The 18,044-nt window shown below is 35.3% G+C and overlaps 1 protein-coding gene across 9 annotated transcripts in view; it reads right to left on the bottom strand.

Moving 5' to 3' along the window:
• Positions 1-18,044, bottom strand: part of CADPS2 (calcium dependent secretion activator 2) — a 556,850-nt gene that overhangs the window by 68,150 nt on the left and 470,656 nt on the right. For 5 of the 9 annotated variants that reach the window (XM_079149839.1, XM_079149831.1, XM_079149833.1 and 2 more), the window contains 3 exons: positions 12,977-13,133; positions 955-1,096; positions 711-830 (listed from right to left, as the gene is read on the bottom strand). In XM_079149839.1, the coding sequence (XP_079005965.1) occupies positions 711-830; positions 955-1,096; positions 12,977-13,133 (419 nt within the window). The remainder of the gene's footprint in view (positions 1-710; positions 831-954; positions 1,097-12,976; positions 13,134-18,044) is intronic. The other 4 variants (XM_079149835.1, XM_079149837.1, XM_079149836.1 and 1 more) reach the window with 1 other exon arrangement.

The following is an 18,044-nucleotide window of genomic DNA, read 5'->3' as shown; positions in this document are numbered from 1 at the left end:
AAGAAAGATTTATGATTAATAAGCTAAGATCTAAATTCAGACCTGATCAATTTCAAAGCCAATAACTTCACTTTAATGACTCTTACTTACTGAATTGCAATGGGCAGGCTCATCACTATGTGCAGTTAATAAATATTTATTTAATGTATAAAGATTATTTTAAAATAACAACATGTGCCAACTGATGCATGAAAGAAACAAAAATAGAACTTCCTGCTGCTGGGAAAGAAAGGACTTCACTGCAAGGTGCAATACTATTTCTTTTAACATTCAGGCAAAAATAAACAGAAAAGATTATATTCCTGAAAACATTTTATAATGGCTTTCTACATGCATAAGATAAATTATATCATGTGGGCAGTAAGAAAGCTAAACCTAAGAACACTTAAAATATGTTTATCACACTATGCAAGGAGAACTGTGGTTATATCACTTAGGAAAGAGTTGACAACATGGGTCACAAAATGACTCCTGTTCTGTAGATCACATGTGAATTACATCAAATCAGTGTGGTTTTTCAACTTGCATCATTTATCATCGATAAGCTCAGCTTAGCTTAATAGCTTGAAAGACTCAAACAAATATAACCAAAAACAGTATTTTTCAACCAACGATGATAAATGCCATGCAATCTAAACACATCTGCACAAACACAGCCCAGGCCATGCAGTAGCTAACACACCACCAGGAAATAAGTGAGGGATACACACGTGGACTCATATAAAGAAGCCATCCATGAAGAAGTAGAAAGGCTAGGAATCTGTGGAAGATTAAGAGGCAGACTTGGAACTTTTGGAAGAGCTACATTGGGAAGACTGTTGGCGATATTCCTGTAAAGAAACAAACAACGTGGGAAGGGACCACCATAAGCAATAACTACAGACGGCCATGTGTAAAGTCATAAGGTCAGGCTTGAGAGGCAGATGCTCTGTGGACACTAGGTAAGATACCTACTTGACAGGCTGCCATGTCTCTTGCTCAAAACCTCTGTGAATGGACTGGGCGATGGAAGACTCCATGAGATCCACGTAGCGGACAACCAAGGGCACAAAGATCTCTTGCAAGTGTTTGTGAAACTTTCCATTACATAAAAGTGCTGAAATAGCCAAACAGAAACAGTGTGTGTCAGAGGAAGAATATTAGCCACTTGGGAAGTAGGGGTGAAACAACTTTTTCTGAAAGAATCTCTGATCCAGGAGAACTGATACAATAGAGATGATAATTTTTCTCTCACTATTGAATATCATATCATGGAAATTGACCCAAAAGTATTCTTAGCCTTTCATATATGACTGTCAAAATAAAATAGATTATACTTCTATAAAAATGTCCCTGGCAGATGTTACAATTGTACTTTCTAAGAGTTTTAACACGTAGACACATGACCACTTACTAGATATTCCAGGGAGCTGCTGGCTCCCCAGAAGGTCCTGACACATGTAAGTGCAGCAATTAAGCAGAGAGAATCCCTGTGCTAGGCTGCATATCACAGAAGTGCCAAACCTGTCCGATTCTAAGAAGCAGATTTCATTACTTCTAAGAACTACACTTGCTCATTCACTAGGAAGGTGACTATGGCCTTGGAGTATCTATTCTGATCTATGAACTTTTTAATTATTTGTGGATTTTCTTTTTTGTTTGTCTACTTTTGCACATCTATTTTTTTTTTTTTTAAATTAACTTTTGACAGTGTAAGCACTGAACTCAGGTCCTCTCCCATGCTAGGCAGGAGTTTTATTTCTGAGCACATGCCCAGTTCCAGCATACCAGTATTTATTCATTCATTTGCTTGTTTATTTTGGGGTGCATTATGATTATACACAATGCAGAGGTTCATTGCTACATATTTACACATGTACACAACATAACAAATTGACCAAATAATTTGGTCAATTTCCTTTCCCAGTACCTCCCCTTTCCCTCCAGATCTGTATTACAAAGCAGCACATCAGATACATTGTTTTCAATTTTTCATTAGCCTTTAATGAAATGCAGTTTGGAATTTTCCACCTAAAGCAACTGGAGAAGTTTTAGGATTTGTGCGGCTGGGAGAAGAACACTGGAGCAAGTGTACCCACCTCTTTCAGGAGATGGATTCATTCTATGTTCAGGATACAATTTAATTGAAACATAGGCCGGTATGAGCCTAAGTTGCACCTAGAAAGAATGGGGGTTCTGTAGGAAAATACTGAGTAATGTTAAGTAATAATCAATAAAGAATTTGCCATTTTTTGGTCAGTAGTGCTAGAGATGGCAAATATTTCTCAAAGTGAAATGTGCACATTAAAAAAATCTACCCCATGGTCAGGAAAGATATTACTGAAGAGAGGACATTTTTAACTGAATTTAAATAACAGAAGAGTTTCCCATGGAGAATTTGTAAGGGGGATTTCCAGGTAGAGGAAACAGTCAGCACAAAACTTTATCAAGGAATAAGCCAGTGTACTTCTAGAGGGATGAGTGGAGTAAGGGAGGGGTAAGAGTGTTCATGGAAGTGTTTAGATCCTAGGACTTGGTGAGGAGTTGGGTTTTATAGGGTGGATTGGAAAGATTTATAGTTTTTATTATTAAGTAGAGGAGTGGCATGATATGACCCCTCTGGCTGCTATGTGGAAAATGAAGTCATATGCCCAAGACTAGGGCAGAGAAGCTTCAGTTCTTTACTGCAACAGACAAGATAAAGGTGGCTCTGAATGGGTGATAGAGATGGAAGAGTGGAAAACATTTCTCAGCAGCCTTTTTACTTTCAGGGATTTGAGCAGCTACACATGCTGATAGTCACTAAATTTAATTACTAGCAACCCCAATAGTCTTGTCTTATATTCAAAACTATGTAAGCTTCCCACAGTATCTTTTTTAGGGCAAAACTATACTAAAAGCTTAGTGCTGTAAAACTTGGGCAAAGTACATGACATTTACCACCATGGCATATATATGAAAATGTCTGCAATATATTTACATGATTCTGAAGTTTGTCAGAGGCTGGACAACTACAGACAAGTGAAAGCAATATTGGAAATAATTCTAAATCCAGAGGACATGCAACACAAATTTTTTCTTTTATTTTTTAGTCTTATTTTTTCTGGGTAAAACACCTCTTCTGGTTTATCTAGATGCTAATAGATTTCCCATTAAAGTGGAATAATCATATTTAATGATAAATGTCTTATTTAGAAGACTAATGCTTTTTTAATGATGTTTCTATTAGCACACTGAAAGAAGCTTTATTCCTGGAGATTCATAGAGGTAGAAAAGTACTTTATATCATGTAATTCAGTTACTTTTACCAAATACCACCTAAATGAGGATGCTAAACAGTAAGGATGAAAATTCTCACCTCAAAATATTTGGATCATTTGTGTTAGGCAAATTTAAAAATAGATGGAAATCTGATTTATTCAATCTTTACTTAATGACTTTTATCCATTCTCCTCTTTCTTAGCATTTTTGGACTACCAAGAACAGTGCTGAGATGGACTCTGAACTCTCTCATTTAATCATCACAAAAACTCTATGAGGGAAGAACTACTACTTTTTTTAAAAAAATTATCAATAAGAAACTGAGGCATGGAGAGTTTAGGATAACGGCTTAAGGTTATTTAGTCACTGATCAGTAAAACCAGGATTTGATATGAAAGTCCCATGATAAACTCTACAGATTATAACAATTCTTTTATTTAGGTTACCATAAACTATTTATTTGCCTGTCTAATCATCCTTACATGTACTGATCCTCTGACCTAACATCAGCCCATCAAGATACCTTAAGATATTTTTCGAGACCTATAAATGTAGTAAATTATTATAGGTAATAAAAAATCTTGAAAATGACTAACACATGATACTATTTCTTAGATGCATTTAAAGATATTCAGGATTAGAATTCTGAAAGAAAACAGTTACGATATAAAAAAGTTGAGAAAACCATTACATTCAATGACTGAAAAAAATAAGTTAACAATGTGGAAATATTCATGTGCTGATAATACAATCTTTACTAAAAGCTGGAAAGTTTTATGTTGCCATACAGCAAGAATATATGCCTGAGCCCTGACTTACCATTATTAAAAAATATAAGGAATCTTTGGCTTTCCATCTTGATAGGTATTGTCATTATTTTTAACTATACCAAGATCAAAGCCCAGGTTTACATAACAAATTATTATCCTGATAAATGAACATTGTTTCTCATTAATTCAAAAGCTACTATATTAAACTTTTAAGAATTTAGGTATATTGGCAGTGAAGTTATTTTTTTTTTCTTATAATAAATAAGTGTATAAAAAGAATTACACTCCCTGTTTTTAAATGTTAAAATGGTTCTAAGATTAAGCAGGAGTTTACTCAAATGTATTTCTAGCAAGAACACTTGTTTTTGGATATATTTGATACAGTCTGGATTCATTGTCTTACAAAAGAAATTAACTTCTCTTCTTGTGTTCCCATCCTCAGAGTAAAAATACATATTTTCTACCTGAGCACTACAGAAGAACATGGAGGTTGGGACCACCAGCCTTTCCCTTGTGTCCTATATTCAATCAGCAATCAAGGTCTGAGCATCTTGTGGTCTTTGTGTCTGACCATGTCCTCTCTCTCTCTCTTCATCACCACTACTACTGCAGTACTCTGGTCTTCCTGTCTCCTGTCTTGACTCATGCAATGATGTTCTAACTGAAATTTGGGCTTTGACATTTTCCTCTACCAATTCATCTTCTCAAAATCTCAAGCACAGGGGTTTGATAAATTATAAAACTGCTAATGCCACTTATAAAGAATATCACCTTTCAGTGGACAGCCATAACAGGCTTCAAGAGCTTTGGCATGGTTGGAAAGCCCTCCAAGATCTATCTTAAGATTACCTCACTCACTCATTTCTGTTGCCTGAGTCCCCTACTTCCTGTGGTACAGTAATAATGATTTTCATGACTCAGTTCAAATCCTTAAATCCTCTCAGAAATGCTTCAATCTGTCATCCCCCGGCCCAGTTACTGATTTCCTTTGTTAATTTCCTACCCTGCACAGGTTTCCACTGTGGTCCTTGTTACTGAAGTGGCCTCTGCATTTGTTGACATCTGTCTCTCCTCCTAGAGGATACAAGGGCCTTGAGGCAGGGATCCTGTCTGTATTCTCAGAATCTAGCCAAGCTGCTGGCTCACAGCAAGTGTTTAAATGATTGTTGGGTGAATGACTACGGGAACACAACACTAAGAAAACTCTAACTCAGAAGACTGTATTAAATGGCAGCTATAGAACCTACTGAGACCTGTTTAGCCCCTCATATTTTATATAAAATATTTTATACTGAATAATCAGAGGGTTAAAAATTCTATTGGATACAAAAATTGCTTATTTTATGTCTCTTATTTTAATAAATGTGGCAAAAGAAAGGTTTTCTCTGGTCATTCATGCAGTCTCAATGGCAATGATTTTTTTTTTTCTGTAGAATTTGGAGAAAATGGAGATTACCTATATTTCTTATGAATTACAACTAATCTTGAATTCTGGTTAAAAGTTGGCTCATATTTCAACTGACAGTTCCTTTATATATTTTTTTTAAATCAACTCATAAACCCACATTCGAAAGTTTGAGAAAGGTGACAGTATTATTTCTTTGATAATCAGAGAGAGAAAGGAGGAGATAGAGAGATGTAGAGAGAAAGGAAGAAGGGAGGAGAAAGGAGAAAAAAATGAAAAATACACACAGGTGGTGGAAAGAAAGGAAAGAGACCATTTGGCTTCAAAAGGCAAGGCTACAGAAACACACTGCTCGGTGCTTGTCTGTGTAAATGTATGCTCTTTTTCTTGGCTGCCCATATGTCAGTTTGCACCCTACTCCTACCAGACACTGACAAAAAGCCCCTCTTAATATGTAGCCTGAGGCACCAGAATGAGTGCTTCCATCTTCTCCAGCAGGTTTAATAAGGACGGGTTAGGATTGGGGGCTGTCACTTGTCTAAATTAAGCCTTTATAAGGCCCCAGTGCAACAATGCATTGGAAGAGGCAAATTCCCAGCGTGGCCTCATCTAAGAACACTTCTGACACTACACCTGAGGTGTGGGAGTAAAATGGATTGCTCTAGAACCTCAAAAGTAGTTCCAACAATGTAGATTGAGGATCAGCACCTACTTTGCTGATCAAAATAACCATTTCTTTCTCCCCGATTCTGTGTTTACAAATATTACCTTGTCAGAAAATAATGAAGCATCAATGACATCAGGCCTTATGATACAATTAGAAATGACAGAAAGCAAAAGGCTTAAATAAAAGCTAAACTTTGGATGCAGATAGGCCCAATTATTTTGGACAGTCCCAATAATTAATAAATCAGTGTTGATTATTTACATATCAATAAGTCATAGATTTACAAAAGTACTTGTCATGGGTTCTTAATAGTAAGGTTTTCAATTATGATCTAATTAATAACTATTGCTGATATAAAAATCACTGGTTAAAATGAATAACCCAAAGAATTCATGCATTGTTTTAAGGGAAAAAATACATTATTGACTCTTGAACCCATACAACCCAGTTTTAAGTTACTCTACCCCTTTCCAATTAGCATTTGTGGATTATAGTAAGAATGACTTTCTCCTCCTAGAGTTTGAATTAGGTATTTTAAAAGGGAATGAGTACTTCATGACTAACAAAACAGAACAAATAAAACCAACCACAATAAAATCAACAGACTCTGCCATAAACAATGATTATTCAAAGGACTATAAATTGGACTATAAGCAAGGCATGTACAGTGTGAAAGTTAATCAGTTCCCTTCCACATTGGCAAGTGCATATAATGAAGACAGATACCTACCATGGGAAATTTATATAAATATGGGTTTCAGGAGAAAATCAGGAGAACAGTAGCTAGAACAGCAGTATGAAAAAGGAAACACAAAACCAAACAAAACCCCCTGAGATCCAGGAATAGCACCCAACCAAGAATCTGGCACATTAAGTAGGCACTCAATAAATGTCTGCTTGTTGCATATCAATAAAAATCCACCTCATAAGGAAACCAAGAGCATCCCATTAATTTTAAGCAGAAGAGAAAACACATGGTATTTTATTTTCCTTTTAATGAAACATTTGTTAAGTAACTTTATATAGTTTAGTAAAATTTACTGTATACCTTAGCTAGCAGAGTAACATCCTAAAACCTCATCCAGCTCTTTTTCTTTCAGAACCCTTGTGTAAAATGCATAAATTCATACACATATATAAGCACATATGAATGTCTACAGAGAAAAAGTGACAAGGAGTGGGAGAGTAGACAGTATAGAGTTTCTTATTTTGGGGGTGATAAATTCAAATATAACATGTTTAAAACCATGATGAAAAACTTCATAGGATGCTATTCATACTGACTTACACAATCCATTGCACTATATAGCTAGAGGTATATACATGTTTGTATCTTTTATAGAGTTTATGGTTTGCAAGGGCAGATCATTTCTAATTTACTCAGGGTTCCTGGGATTTGTAAATTGTCAGCATTGAGCACCTATTTGTTACGGGATTAATTTAGGAAAAAGTCAATATAAATTTTAACCCACGTTTAGGGTGGAGATAAACTAAGAAGTCTCATAGTACAGAAATTCTATGAGATTATTTAATTTTAAAGCCAAATGTGAAAATCAATAATTTCACTCCATCTACACACTGTCTTCTGATCTCTGGGGTTATGCCCTGTAATACCTGTCCCTATTAATGGGAACAATATGATCAACAGCCCTCAAGATGACTATGGTCTTCAGAAGTTATAAATGTTTCTATAAATGCGCTGTGAAAGTCACAGGGGCATTTTAGAGGTTATTATCTTTCAGCCACTAAACCCTAAGAAAATATAAAAAGCAGATTTAAGTTAAATCAAATGTCTATAAGTAGTAAAGAAACTAGAGTTGTATTATGGAATTCAATTGAGGAGAAAAGGCTAGTGCTTCCTGGCTTTTCTGTTATTCTGATCAGTAAAACAAATTCAGATATACAATTTTGAATTCAATCAACTGTGCTGATTAGCGTTAAATAAATTTTCACATTTTGGTGGTCGTGCCATGATTACAAAGTTTCTGTCTATGACACTCTTACTGGTGCACAGCCTCACCATTATCTGGAAGCTACGCCTTTCTGTACTGTCCCCAGTATATGTATACACAAAGGTATCCATAAACACCCATCGGTGAGTTTCAGATGCACAGCTCATTTAAGCACTGGAGGTGGGATAGCATGTAGGTGTCAGCCCTCCATATTTCAAAGCTTGAAGATTAACCTAATATACAATACAGTGACCTAACAGTTCTTCATTTGAAAGAAATCTGAAAAATAATCTCTGATACAGCCTAAGTGTGAGAATAACCCAGCGGGATTTCCACCTCTTCATTTCTTAATGAGTTTTTTGATAATGAGAGGTGACTTTGCCAGTCACTCTGGGCTCTATTATGGCTAATTTGACTCCACTTCGCTCTCCTTGTTAATTATTAACACTAGCCTTTTTATCCTCATGAGACCACATTCCAATTTTTCCCTTTTTTGATTTTTATAAGCCCATCTTTATGAAGGTGAAAGTCTTGGAGAACAGGTTTTCACTTAGTGTACAGCCTGAACATTTATTATTCGTTTAGGCAGAGACGCTGTGACATTGATTATATAAGCACGGGTGTTCTTCGGGATGGCTTTAATGTGCTAGCAATGTGAAAAGGCTGTTAATTAAAGAAGAAGCACTGTGGTATTTTTCACTTGGGAATCAGTTCCCAATAGAATGGTCATTTGCCACTTGCTAGCATATCCACAGATTAAAAGGTGACTAGCTCCAAGGGTTTGCCTTTCAGTAGTGCTGAAAGAAATCATTTGTGCCATTTGCAGATGGCTTTCATTTGTCAGAAGTGGTCACTTGCCATTTCTATTCTCAGGACCATTGTGGAAAATAGCATGCCAGGGTAGACTCTATTTGTGTTGCTTTGTAGCTGTTTAGTATAGTTTAACTATTATGCTAATTGCTTCATTATGAAAACATTTATTTTCCCTCAATTTTAATGTATCTTTCTTTCAAAATTATTTCCTTACCACGTAAAGTGATTGCCCATCTAATTATCTCTTTAGCTGTGGGGAGTGGGTGGGACAGAAGGAGGCAGGGTGGAAACTGCTGAAAGTCAGTGGGTTATGTCCAGAAATGGAAGGAGCCTGAGTTGTTTTCCTCATCGGTCTTGCTTTGGGAATCAGTGGGCAAGGCTGTGAGGGGTGGGAGGTTGGGGACAGTTGCTAAAAGTGTGATGCAGCTGGCATGCTTCCCTTGAGGAAAATCCTAGTTCATCTCCAAGGATTCTTAAAGCTACAACTTTCTCTAATCACCACTAACTGTAAGGAAAGACACATGCCCCAAACAATGTGTTTTTTTTTTTTTTTTTTCCTCTTTAAAATAGAAACCAAATTTGAGGGCTTGAGTCCCTCTCCCTGCTAATTAGTTCAATCTTGTCACAGATGTTGCCTAACATGTACGCTGAGACAATACATACCTTTATCTGATCCTTTCTGTACCCTTTAACCATCTCTCTCCCTCTGACCCACACAACTCTCTGCCCTATAAATATTTCCTGAGTTAAAAATAAAAGTTCAGAGAGTCTTTCTTGTTCCTTAAAAAGGCTGTATTATTTGATAAATGACCCTACAATCTGCTTTTGTTACTGTGGAATGAAACTGAGCTAGAGGCCAGGTGATCAGTCTCAATCCCATTCTGTCCCCAGTTCCCCCTATTGGCCAGCCGCTGCCCAGGCCCAGGGCATTTTAGAGACTTAAGTTTCCTCAGTTGGAAAATGAAGAGGCTTAAGATCCCCTCCACACTCTAAATGATAAGCATCTATTTTAACATATCAAAACATAAAGACTTTAATAAAAGAAAAATGGCAAATAACTGGAGGCAGCTTCTGAATCATCCATTTAAAAAACCCTCAGCTACAAAGTTTTCAAGCAACAAAGTACAAATTCTAATTAATATCTCCATTAGTTTAAGGGGTCTTAGTAATTTTAAATTTTGGAAAAGCAAACATAAGACTAATTATTAGTGATAATTAGTAATTAGTAATACTATAATATTAATTGCTAATTATTTATTAGTAATAAGTCATAATCACTTAAGAACTATATAGAATTAGCAGCATACTTTGCTTGAGACACATACATACACCACACACTCCTCTCTCTTTCTCTGTGTCTCTATCAGGCTTACATCTATGTAACTAAACACTGTTATTCAGCAAATTACCTCCTTTTCCAAGAGAGGACATTCAGAACACTCTGTCTCTAGTATCCCTGGCTAGTTTAAGCTGTATTTAATCAGGATTTGGACTAGAACTTTTATTAGGTCAATATGTCAAAAATAGTGATACCACGGCTTTCATGCAAAGGTGTTTTCTCAAGGGGTGTGTATGTGGGGGAGGGTGTGTGGTTAAAAGGATAGACAATGTTTTCCCATAGATTTCCAAAAGGAAGATTTAGAGACAACTGAGGTTGACATGAAACATTTGAATTAAATCTCCATCTGAGTAATAAGAAATGTAATAAAACATATAGTTATTAACAATATTCTTAGAGGTGGGGGGAGGGAAAAATAATGGAATGAATCAAACATCATTACTCTATGTAAATATATGAATATGCAAATGGTATGCTGTTACTCCATGTACAAACTGAAACAACATGTATCCCATTTGTTTACAATAAAAATAAATTAAAAAAAATAACAATATTCTTCATTTCATCAAGGGTAATAGTAACAGCTAGAAAAATTATGTTTACCAACTACTGCAATATTGATTAGTGATCTTGGTTTTGGGAAAGGAAAGGGACTTGTGTGTTTGGAATAAAAGTTACTGCATCCTATTTCAATTCCCTAGATCACATTGCACTCCCAGTTCCAAAAGGAAATTATGGCACTGGGGAACATTTCTATTTATCTCACTACATGGAGGAGCTGTTTTCCTCAGAAATAATTGATGTTTTTAAAAATCTGTTAATCACTACAAAATCAAAGCCAAGATCTAGCCTTCTCCTTCCAAATGGACACTGCTCAAAAGAGAGCAGTAATAATTGTCTTATTCTGAATGAGCATTGTACAATATAAGAGCACAAAAAGATAATGAATTCAGTAGTTAATTATATAGAAAGGTTATAAAACAGGAGCAAAACAGGAAGCTCTTGTGAATGACATATTTTCAAAACGAGCAGAAAATTAAAATTTTGTGATTCAATTTTGATAGCTCCAAAAATTTGCACTGATAATTCAATTATTCTTAAAAATATATAAAAAGCATTGTTAATACACTGAAGTTGTAGTAGTGAATCCCCATGAAAATTTCTAAGAAATCTACAAAATGTTTTGCTTTCTCCATAAAACAAATTCTAATATTTTGAGTTATTTAAATGATTCATCATCTTTACTAACTGCTTGACTGTGAACATTAATGAATTCTTCAGTTTAATAAACTCTGTGTAAGATGAATAAGTCTCAAGACTGAAAACTCAAGACATCTATAATGTTTATTTAGCATCTATTATGTGTGAATTATCATTTTATTTAATCCTCACCACCTATGACCCTGTAGATGCTATCACTTCCCTTCTTTTACAAATGAAGAGCCTAAAGCTTACAGAGGTTAAGCTATTGTCAAAGGTCAAGTAGTAAGTGGCAGAGAAATGTCAATCTATTTGGCACCAAAGCCCATGTTATTAATTACTATAACATGATACCTCTCCTACCAGAATGAAGGTTCTTAACCTGGTCAAAGTCCTGGGATATCCACAGGGAGTACAATGTTGCACACAATTTCATCTCTCAAAGGCATGAACAACCAAAGAAAGGTAAGAAACACGGTACCAAGGTGAACAAAACCAATATAGTAATACATATGTGTGCGTGCATGTGTTTGTTTATTTAAAAGACAACTGTAAAAATACAGATTTAGTTTTAAAACTTGAAAATATAGTAGTGACCATTTGGGAAGAAAGAAAAAGAATTGGAGTTTTAACACAAAGAAAGTTGTAGAAGTATAAACCATGTGATCCTGGGAGACCGAAACAGCCTTGGGTTGCAGGAAGATGGTCATAAGAAGGGCCCCTCTCCATGGGGTCTGGGTGGTTTAGGTGACCTGGTAAGCTCTGTGCTCTTCACAGTGCCATGTTCCAGAGCTACAAAGAGAGAGTGAGGTCTATCCCAATGGTGGTAAGAATGGAAACCAACAAGAATTGTAATGGATAAGAAAACCCAATAAGTGAGGAAGATTTACATGATACAGGACATGTGGACTGGAGAAGAAAATCCACAACAGAAGACCATCGTATTGATCAAGGAGAATAAGCTAGAACCAGAGGTTAGGAGGAGGTGGAGTTCAACTTGGTCTATGGTGCACTGGCTGCTAGACCACCTGCCAGAGTAACTGTAAATCTTTTTTTTTTTTTTTTTTTTGCACTGGGATAAAAGTCTAAAGAGAAGACCTTCACAATTTCTTTATTCTGAATGAGCAAGTTGTATCACATAGGAGTATTTTATTATCATCTGAGGAGATAAATCCACTGCCAGGCCAGCAGCCATACCATAATGCATGGTCATAGGTGCCTTAACAGAATAATTTCTAGAATGGTGACAAATTTCTAAGGTGTCTCTCAGAGATGTATGTTCAAGGACTCTGTAAGTGCCAACCTGTGTAGATTTCCAATTGACATACTGCAATGCTAAGGGTGCCTCCTTATGAGTCCTTACTGAGTGCTGGAGGGTGGGAATAAGGGGAACCTCAGAGCTTAGGAACAATGCGGCAGCATCCCTGTTCTTCCCCAGACCATAATATATCCAGGGAGTCTGCACCTACATTAATGTTGCCCATGTCAACTCTTCTTGGGCCAGCACCAGGGTTGTGTAAATACACATACACGTACACAACACTCCCCTCCCCTCCCCATTTCACATACAAAAGAAAATCAAGTGCTCACTGTCATTTCTGAGGAAATTATTGAGCAGTTGGAAAAGAGGAAAACTATCCCAGGAATCTTGTGGTTGAGCCTCCAGTGCAGTATCCATATCTACTGTGAACAAAGCCCAAAATTTCTCTGCATGCTCAGCCAATAAATCAGGCCACCAGGCAAATGCCTATAAAAGGATAAAAAAATAAAGCAGAAACAGATCACTTGTGAGAAACACATGCTAATACCTTGCCACTTGAACATATTTTACAATATGTCTTAGTTTCATAAAAAACGATGACAAAGAAAATATAATAGTTTCAAAAGGTGAGAAGAAATTTTATAGATTCACATATTTAAGTAAACAATTTTAACACTGATGAATAAAATATGAAATCTTAAACAATTAAAATATACAATGACATTTATTGTTTTATAAAACAATAGCATGTATAAGAATAAATGCAATTTATTGAATTATAAATTGGACAATTTATAATGTAAAATGAAAAGAAAATTCCTTTTATAAACATAACTATTATAAATGTTTTGGTTTATTTATTTCCAATATTTCTTTTAGATATAAACATTAACACATTTGTCATCATAATCTATAATTGTTTTTATTTTACTTTTAATAACAGCAAAACATTCTGTTGTAAGGATATATTTATTTAATCATTTCCCCAGAAAAATTGCTTTTTCCAGAGATTTGTAACTTCTAATGATACTGTGATAAACATCTTTAAATCTATGTATTTAATACTAATTATTTTCTTATGATAAACTTCTAAAAATTGCTGAGTTAAAGGGCATTTTAGAGTTATACACATTGAAAATGCTCTCCAGGAAAAATGTTTGCTCCCATTCTTTCTCTATATAGAAGTTGGTTATCATTTTATGAATCTTTTAAAAATATAAATGGGATCACAACATTTCTCTGCTTAAATCCCATTTTTAGCTTCCCTATGGACTTACTATAGTACAATCTAAAATCCTTAAATAGCTACCCCAAAGTATAATCTCCCCACTCCGGGTCTAATATATACTTTCATAGAGAGGATTTTCCCCACCCTCCAGTGTAAATTAGGTCCTCCTTGATAGCCCCACTGATACCTGGTATCTTTATTTCACAGGACATGACTGCATATGTGAATATTTTATGTCTGCCTCTTAGACTATAAGCACTGTAAGGGCAGTGTGTGTGTATATTCTCTATGTCACTTTCTACTCTGCCAGGAACTTTATTGTGCATTTTAGATAACAGAAATAATCACTTTAAAAAATTTCTGCTGTTTCGATGGGGGAAAATAATATTTAGTTTTTAGACAGATCTTGAAAATAACGGGGACTTCTCTGATTTCTGTTTTCCTTTACTTTGTGTCTCTCTAATTACAAACAAGTTTAAGCAATTCTTCATATACTTAAGGATCATTTTTAATACTGTTTTTGCTGAATAGTCTTTCAGATCTTTCTCTAATTTTTCTCTTGAGCTTTAGGCAATATAATTATCTTTTAACCAAATTACTAGAAAACATACACACTTCTGTGATAGTTATTTTCATTATCCTCCAAATTAAAATTTTCCATTGAAAAAAAGATTTAAAATGTTGGAAGAGTCCACCTTTATTTTCAAGCTTCATTTAATTTATTCAACAATAAATTATATGGGAAGAGAAAAACCACAGAACAGCAGATTTTGAAATTCTGGTGTACTATTTTCTTCAAAACTTTTATAGCAAACATGGTCTTAAAAGATATAATAATAATGATATATTAGTAAAAATTGTCCCTTAACTAATTAGTAAATGGTAAATAGAAGGAAAAGCTGGCTTGAAGAAGAAAATGTAGTATAAATAAAGAATAGACTTGAGAGTTATGGCTATTTTAATGTCTAGTTCAATGCTATGATAAAAATAGAAATGTGAAACTTATTGGGAATGGAATACTCCATGTACACTGAATGTATTGTTCTTTGCAAGTGTATTTTTGGTTAAATATTTACTAGATATCTGACAAGCTAACAATAAAAATTCAATGATATACATGATTTCATTACTATATCTTATTTCTGCCTTTGGGAGCTGCAGGGGTGACAAAGAAAATAACTTGAAATTCCTCACTGAGTACAGCAGTATAGAAACCCTAGTAAAAATGCAGTACTGCAGAGAGATTTTTTTCAAAATTTCACTTTCAGTTCCCAGCCAATACTTAAGAAAATAATAGTGATGTTAGGTCAGGATTGTTTCAGGACTCTAAGAAAAATTCCTAAAGCTCATTTTAAAGTTAACTTGGAAATCAGAACCTGGGTCAGGAATGAAATACAATGGAATATAATTTAAGATTCAAGGTTTGGACATCAACTAAAAAATTTCATTATGTTTTGCAGAAGTACATATTTATATCTCCAATTATACTCCTAATGATGCTGTTCCTGGTGAATATAAGCCAATCTGTGATGAATGCCAGTTGTTCTAATGATGTCTGGAGGAAGTGTTAATCAACCACTGTTTCTTAAAATCAAAGCAAGAGTTGCAGCTACCCTGAAAACACCAGATCAGTTCTATACCTGTCCCTTCTGCTTTCTTACCATCCCACTCAGTGGAGTTGTCTCACCCTAGGTTAGAACCAAGAAGAGAGACTGTATCATTTCCTCCCTAGGGTACCACTTCTTGGGAGATGGCAGAGAGTCAACAGCAGCAGGGTCTCCATCAAGTAGGAAAAAATGCTTCCCAGAAATGCATCTGTCAGTAGGGCATCAATCAAAGTCATGACTATCCAGGTTAAAGCTACTGGCTCTAATGCTAGGTCACTAAATAGTGTAAATGTGATGGCAGAGGCAGAAGGCAATGCTTCATTTACTTAACAAGGAAGTACAAAAGAGATAAATCTTGCATAATGAAAAGAACATATATGGCAGGCTAATCATACTTGGAAAGCCTGGTCTTTTTATGAAATATAGTCAAAAACACTGGTAGGTAAGAATGAACACTGAACCTAGAAGTAAAGTATAAGCTTTTGAATGCAATTGTGAGACTTGAGTAGTCAGAGGTAGGGACATCAGTTCTCTGAGTGGATTTCCAAAAATTGCCCCATCTGCAAATTAACAATAACAATAGTTACCCTCACCTCCTCCAGAATTTCTGTTGTGAAAATCAAATATATATGAAAATTCCTTTCTGTACAAATGTAAACAAATATTGCTATCAGTTATTAAAAATGTGTTGAAATTCATACACAGATCTTATAATGTGAGTCATGAGTTTTTAAAATAATGAAAATAATGTCCAATATCAATTAAATAGTTTCTATGTGCCAAATGTTGTTCTAAAAGTTTTATGAACACTATCTTATTTTATTCTTCAAGTAGTCCTTTTAGGTAGGTGATATAATTATCCTTATTTTATATGTTAGCAACTTGCCAATGTCATACAGTTGGTAGTTAAGAGGACACTGATTGAATCCAGATAGGCTGGAGTCTGGAGAGTAAGATTTTGCATACATGTAACTTCTTCTTAAGCAACCACAGAAGGCACACCAGCTATTATCCATCTATAAATCATCCATGTTTAGTAGATCAGAGCACTGATAATGTCCTTTGCTTTCTTATCAGAAAGATCTCTTATGGTCTAAGTTTTTAAATATAATTTTATAGTTTCTCTGAAGTCTCAGGCTTTAGATTTCTTTTACCCTCAAAATATAGTAAACTTTTAGCAACTTGGGAGGTTGAGGCAAGAGAATTGCAAATTTGGGACCAGTCTCAGTGACTCAGTGAGGTCCTATCTCAAGTTTTAAAAGTATTTTTTGAAAGGTCTTGGGAAATAGGTCAGTGGTAAAGTGCCCTGGGTTCAATCCCCAGTAACCCTCTCCCTTGCATAAAAATAAAACATCAAAGGGAAGGTGCCTGTATAAATAATCAAAAACGGTGAACCTAATTTTGGAATTTATTCCCCTTGCCCAAAAGGAGATGAATTTGCAATCCTGGAATTTGTAGATGATCCTAAAGCTCTGGAAACAATCCAGTGTTTAGGTTATGATTCTGGCTCTGCCATATTCACATACAAATACTTAGATGCAGTACCATGTGATGCTGGAAGGTCATGTTCTAGGAATTGTTACACCCTTTGAAGGACAGCAGAAAGGACTTGGACATTTAGGGTGAAAAACTACTTCCAACCTAATCACAATTTTTTTTTTTTTAAACAAGTTTTGATTTGCTATTTTGATTAAATGCCTGGGAATAAATTTGACCAAAGAGGTGAAAAATCTATATAATGAACACTATAAAACATTGATAACAGAAATTAAAGAAGTCATAAAGAAATGGAAAGACATCCTGTGTTCATGGGTTGGGTAAACCAATATTGTTAAAATGTCCATACTATGAAAGCCATCTATGAATTCAAAGCAATCCCTACCAGAACACCAATGGCTTTCTTCATGGAAATAAAAAAAATCCTAAAATTCATATGGAACTACAAAATACTACAAAATACCCCAAATAGACTAAGCAATCCTGAGCAAAAAGAAAGTAGGAGGCCCTACACTGTCTGACTTAAAAATACACCATAAAGCAATAGTAATTATTATAACATGGTACTAGGAGAGAGGGGGAGAGAAGGGGGGAGAGGGAGAAAAAGAGGGAGAGAGAGAGAAAGAGAGAGCGAGAATGATGAGAGCCCAGAAGTAAATTCACACATCTACAGTTTATTCATTTTCAGCAAAGTTGCTGAGAAAACATTGAAGAAATTTTTATTTTCCAATTGTCACCGCCCGCAGTACCAATTCCTGGATATTTGTTACTGCCTGTAGCAACAATTGCGCAGGTATTTATCGGAGGTGGACTGGAAATAAACTACTTCTATTTCTGTGCTGCTTCCTTGCTTGCTTGCTTTTTTAGAGGAAGTGAGGCTTCTTTGAGAGGAAGAGAGACTTTGCTTAGAGGAAGAGAGACTTTGCTTTTAGAGGAAGTTTTGAGAGAAAGAGAGGCTTGCTACACTTATCAGAGATCTATTTCTTCTTAGAGTTCTGCTGCTTCTTCCTAGAGGTGCGTCCTGCATTCTGTGAACTAGGTGCTATCTATCTGTGATCTACAACC

Source organism: Sciurus vulgaris (assembly GCF_902686455.1).
Source record: "Sciurus vulgaris genome assembly, chromosome: 8".
Taxonomy (NCBI): domain Eukaryota; kingdom Metazoa; phylum Chordata; class Mammalia; order Rodentia; family Sciuridae; genus Sciurus; species Sciurus vulgaris.
Note: the sequence above shows the minus strand (reverse complement) of the source record. Positions and strands in the feature narration are given on the sequence as shown.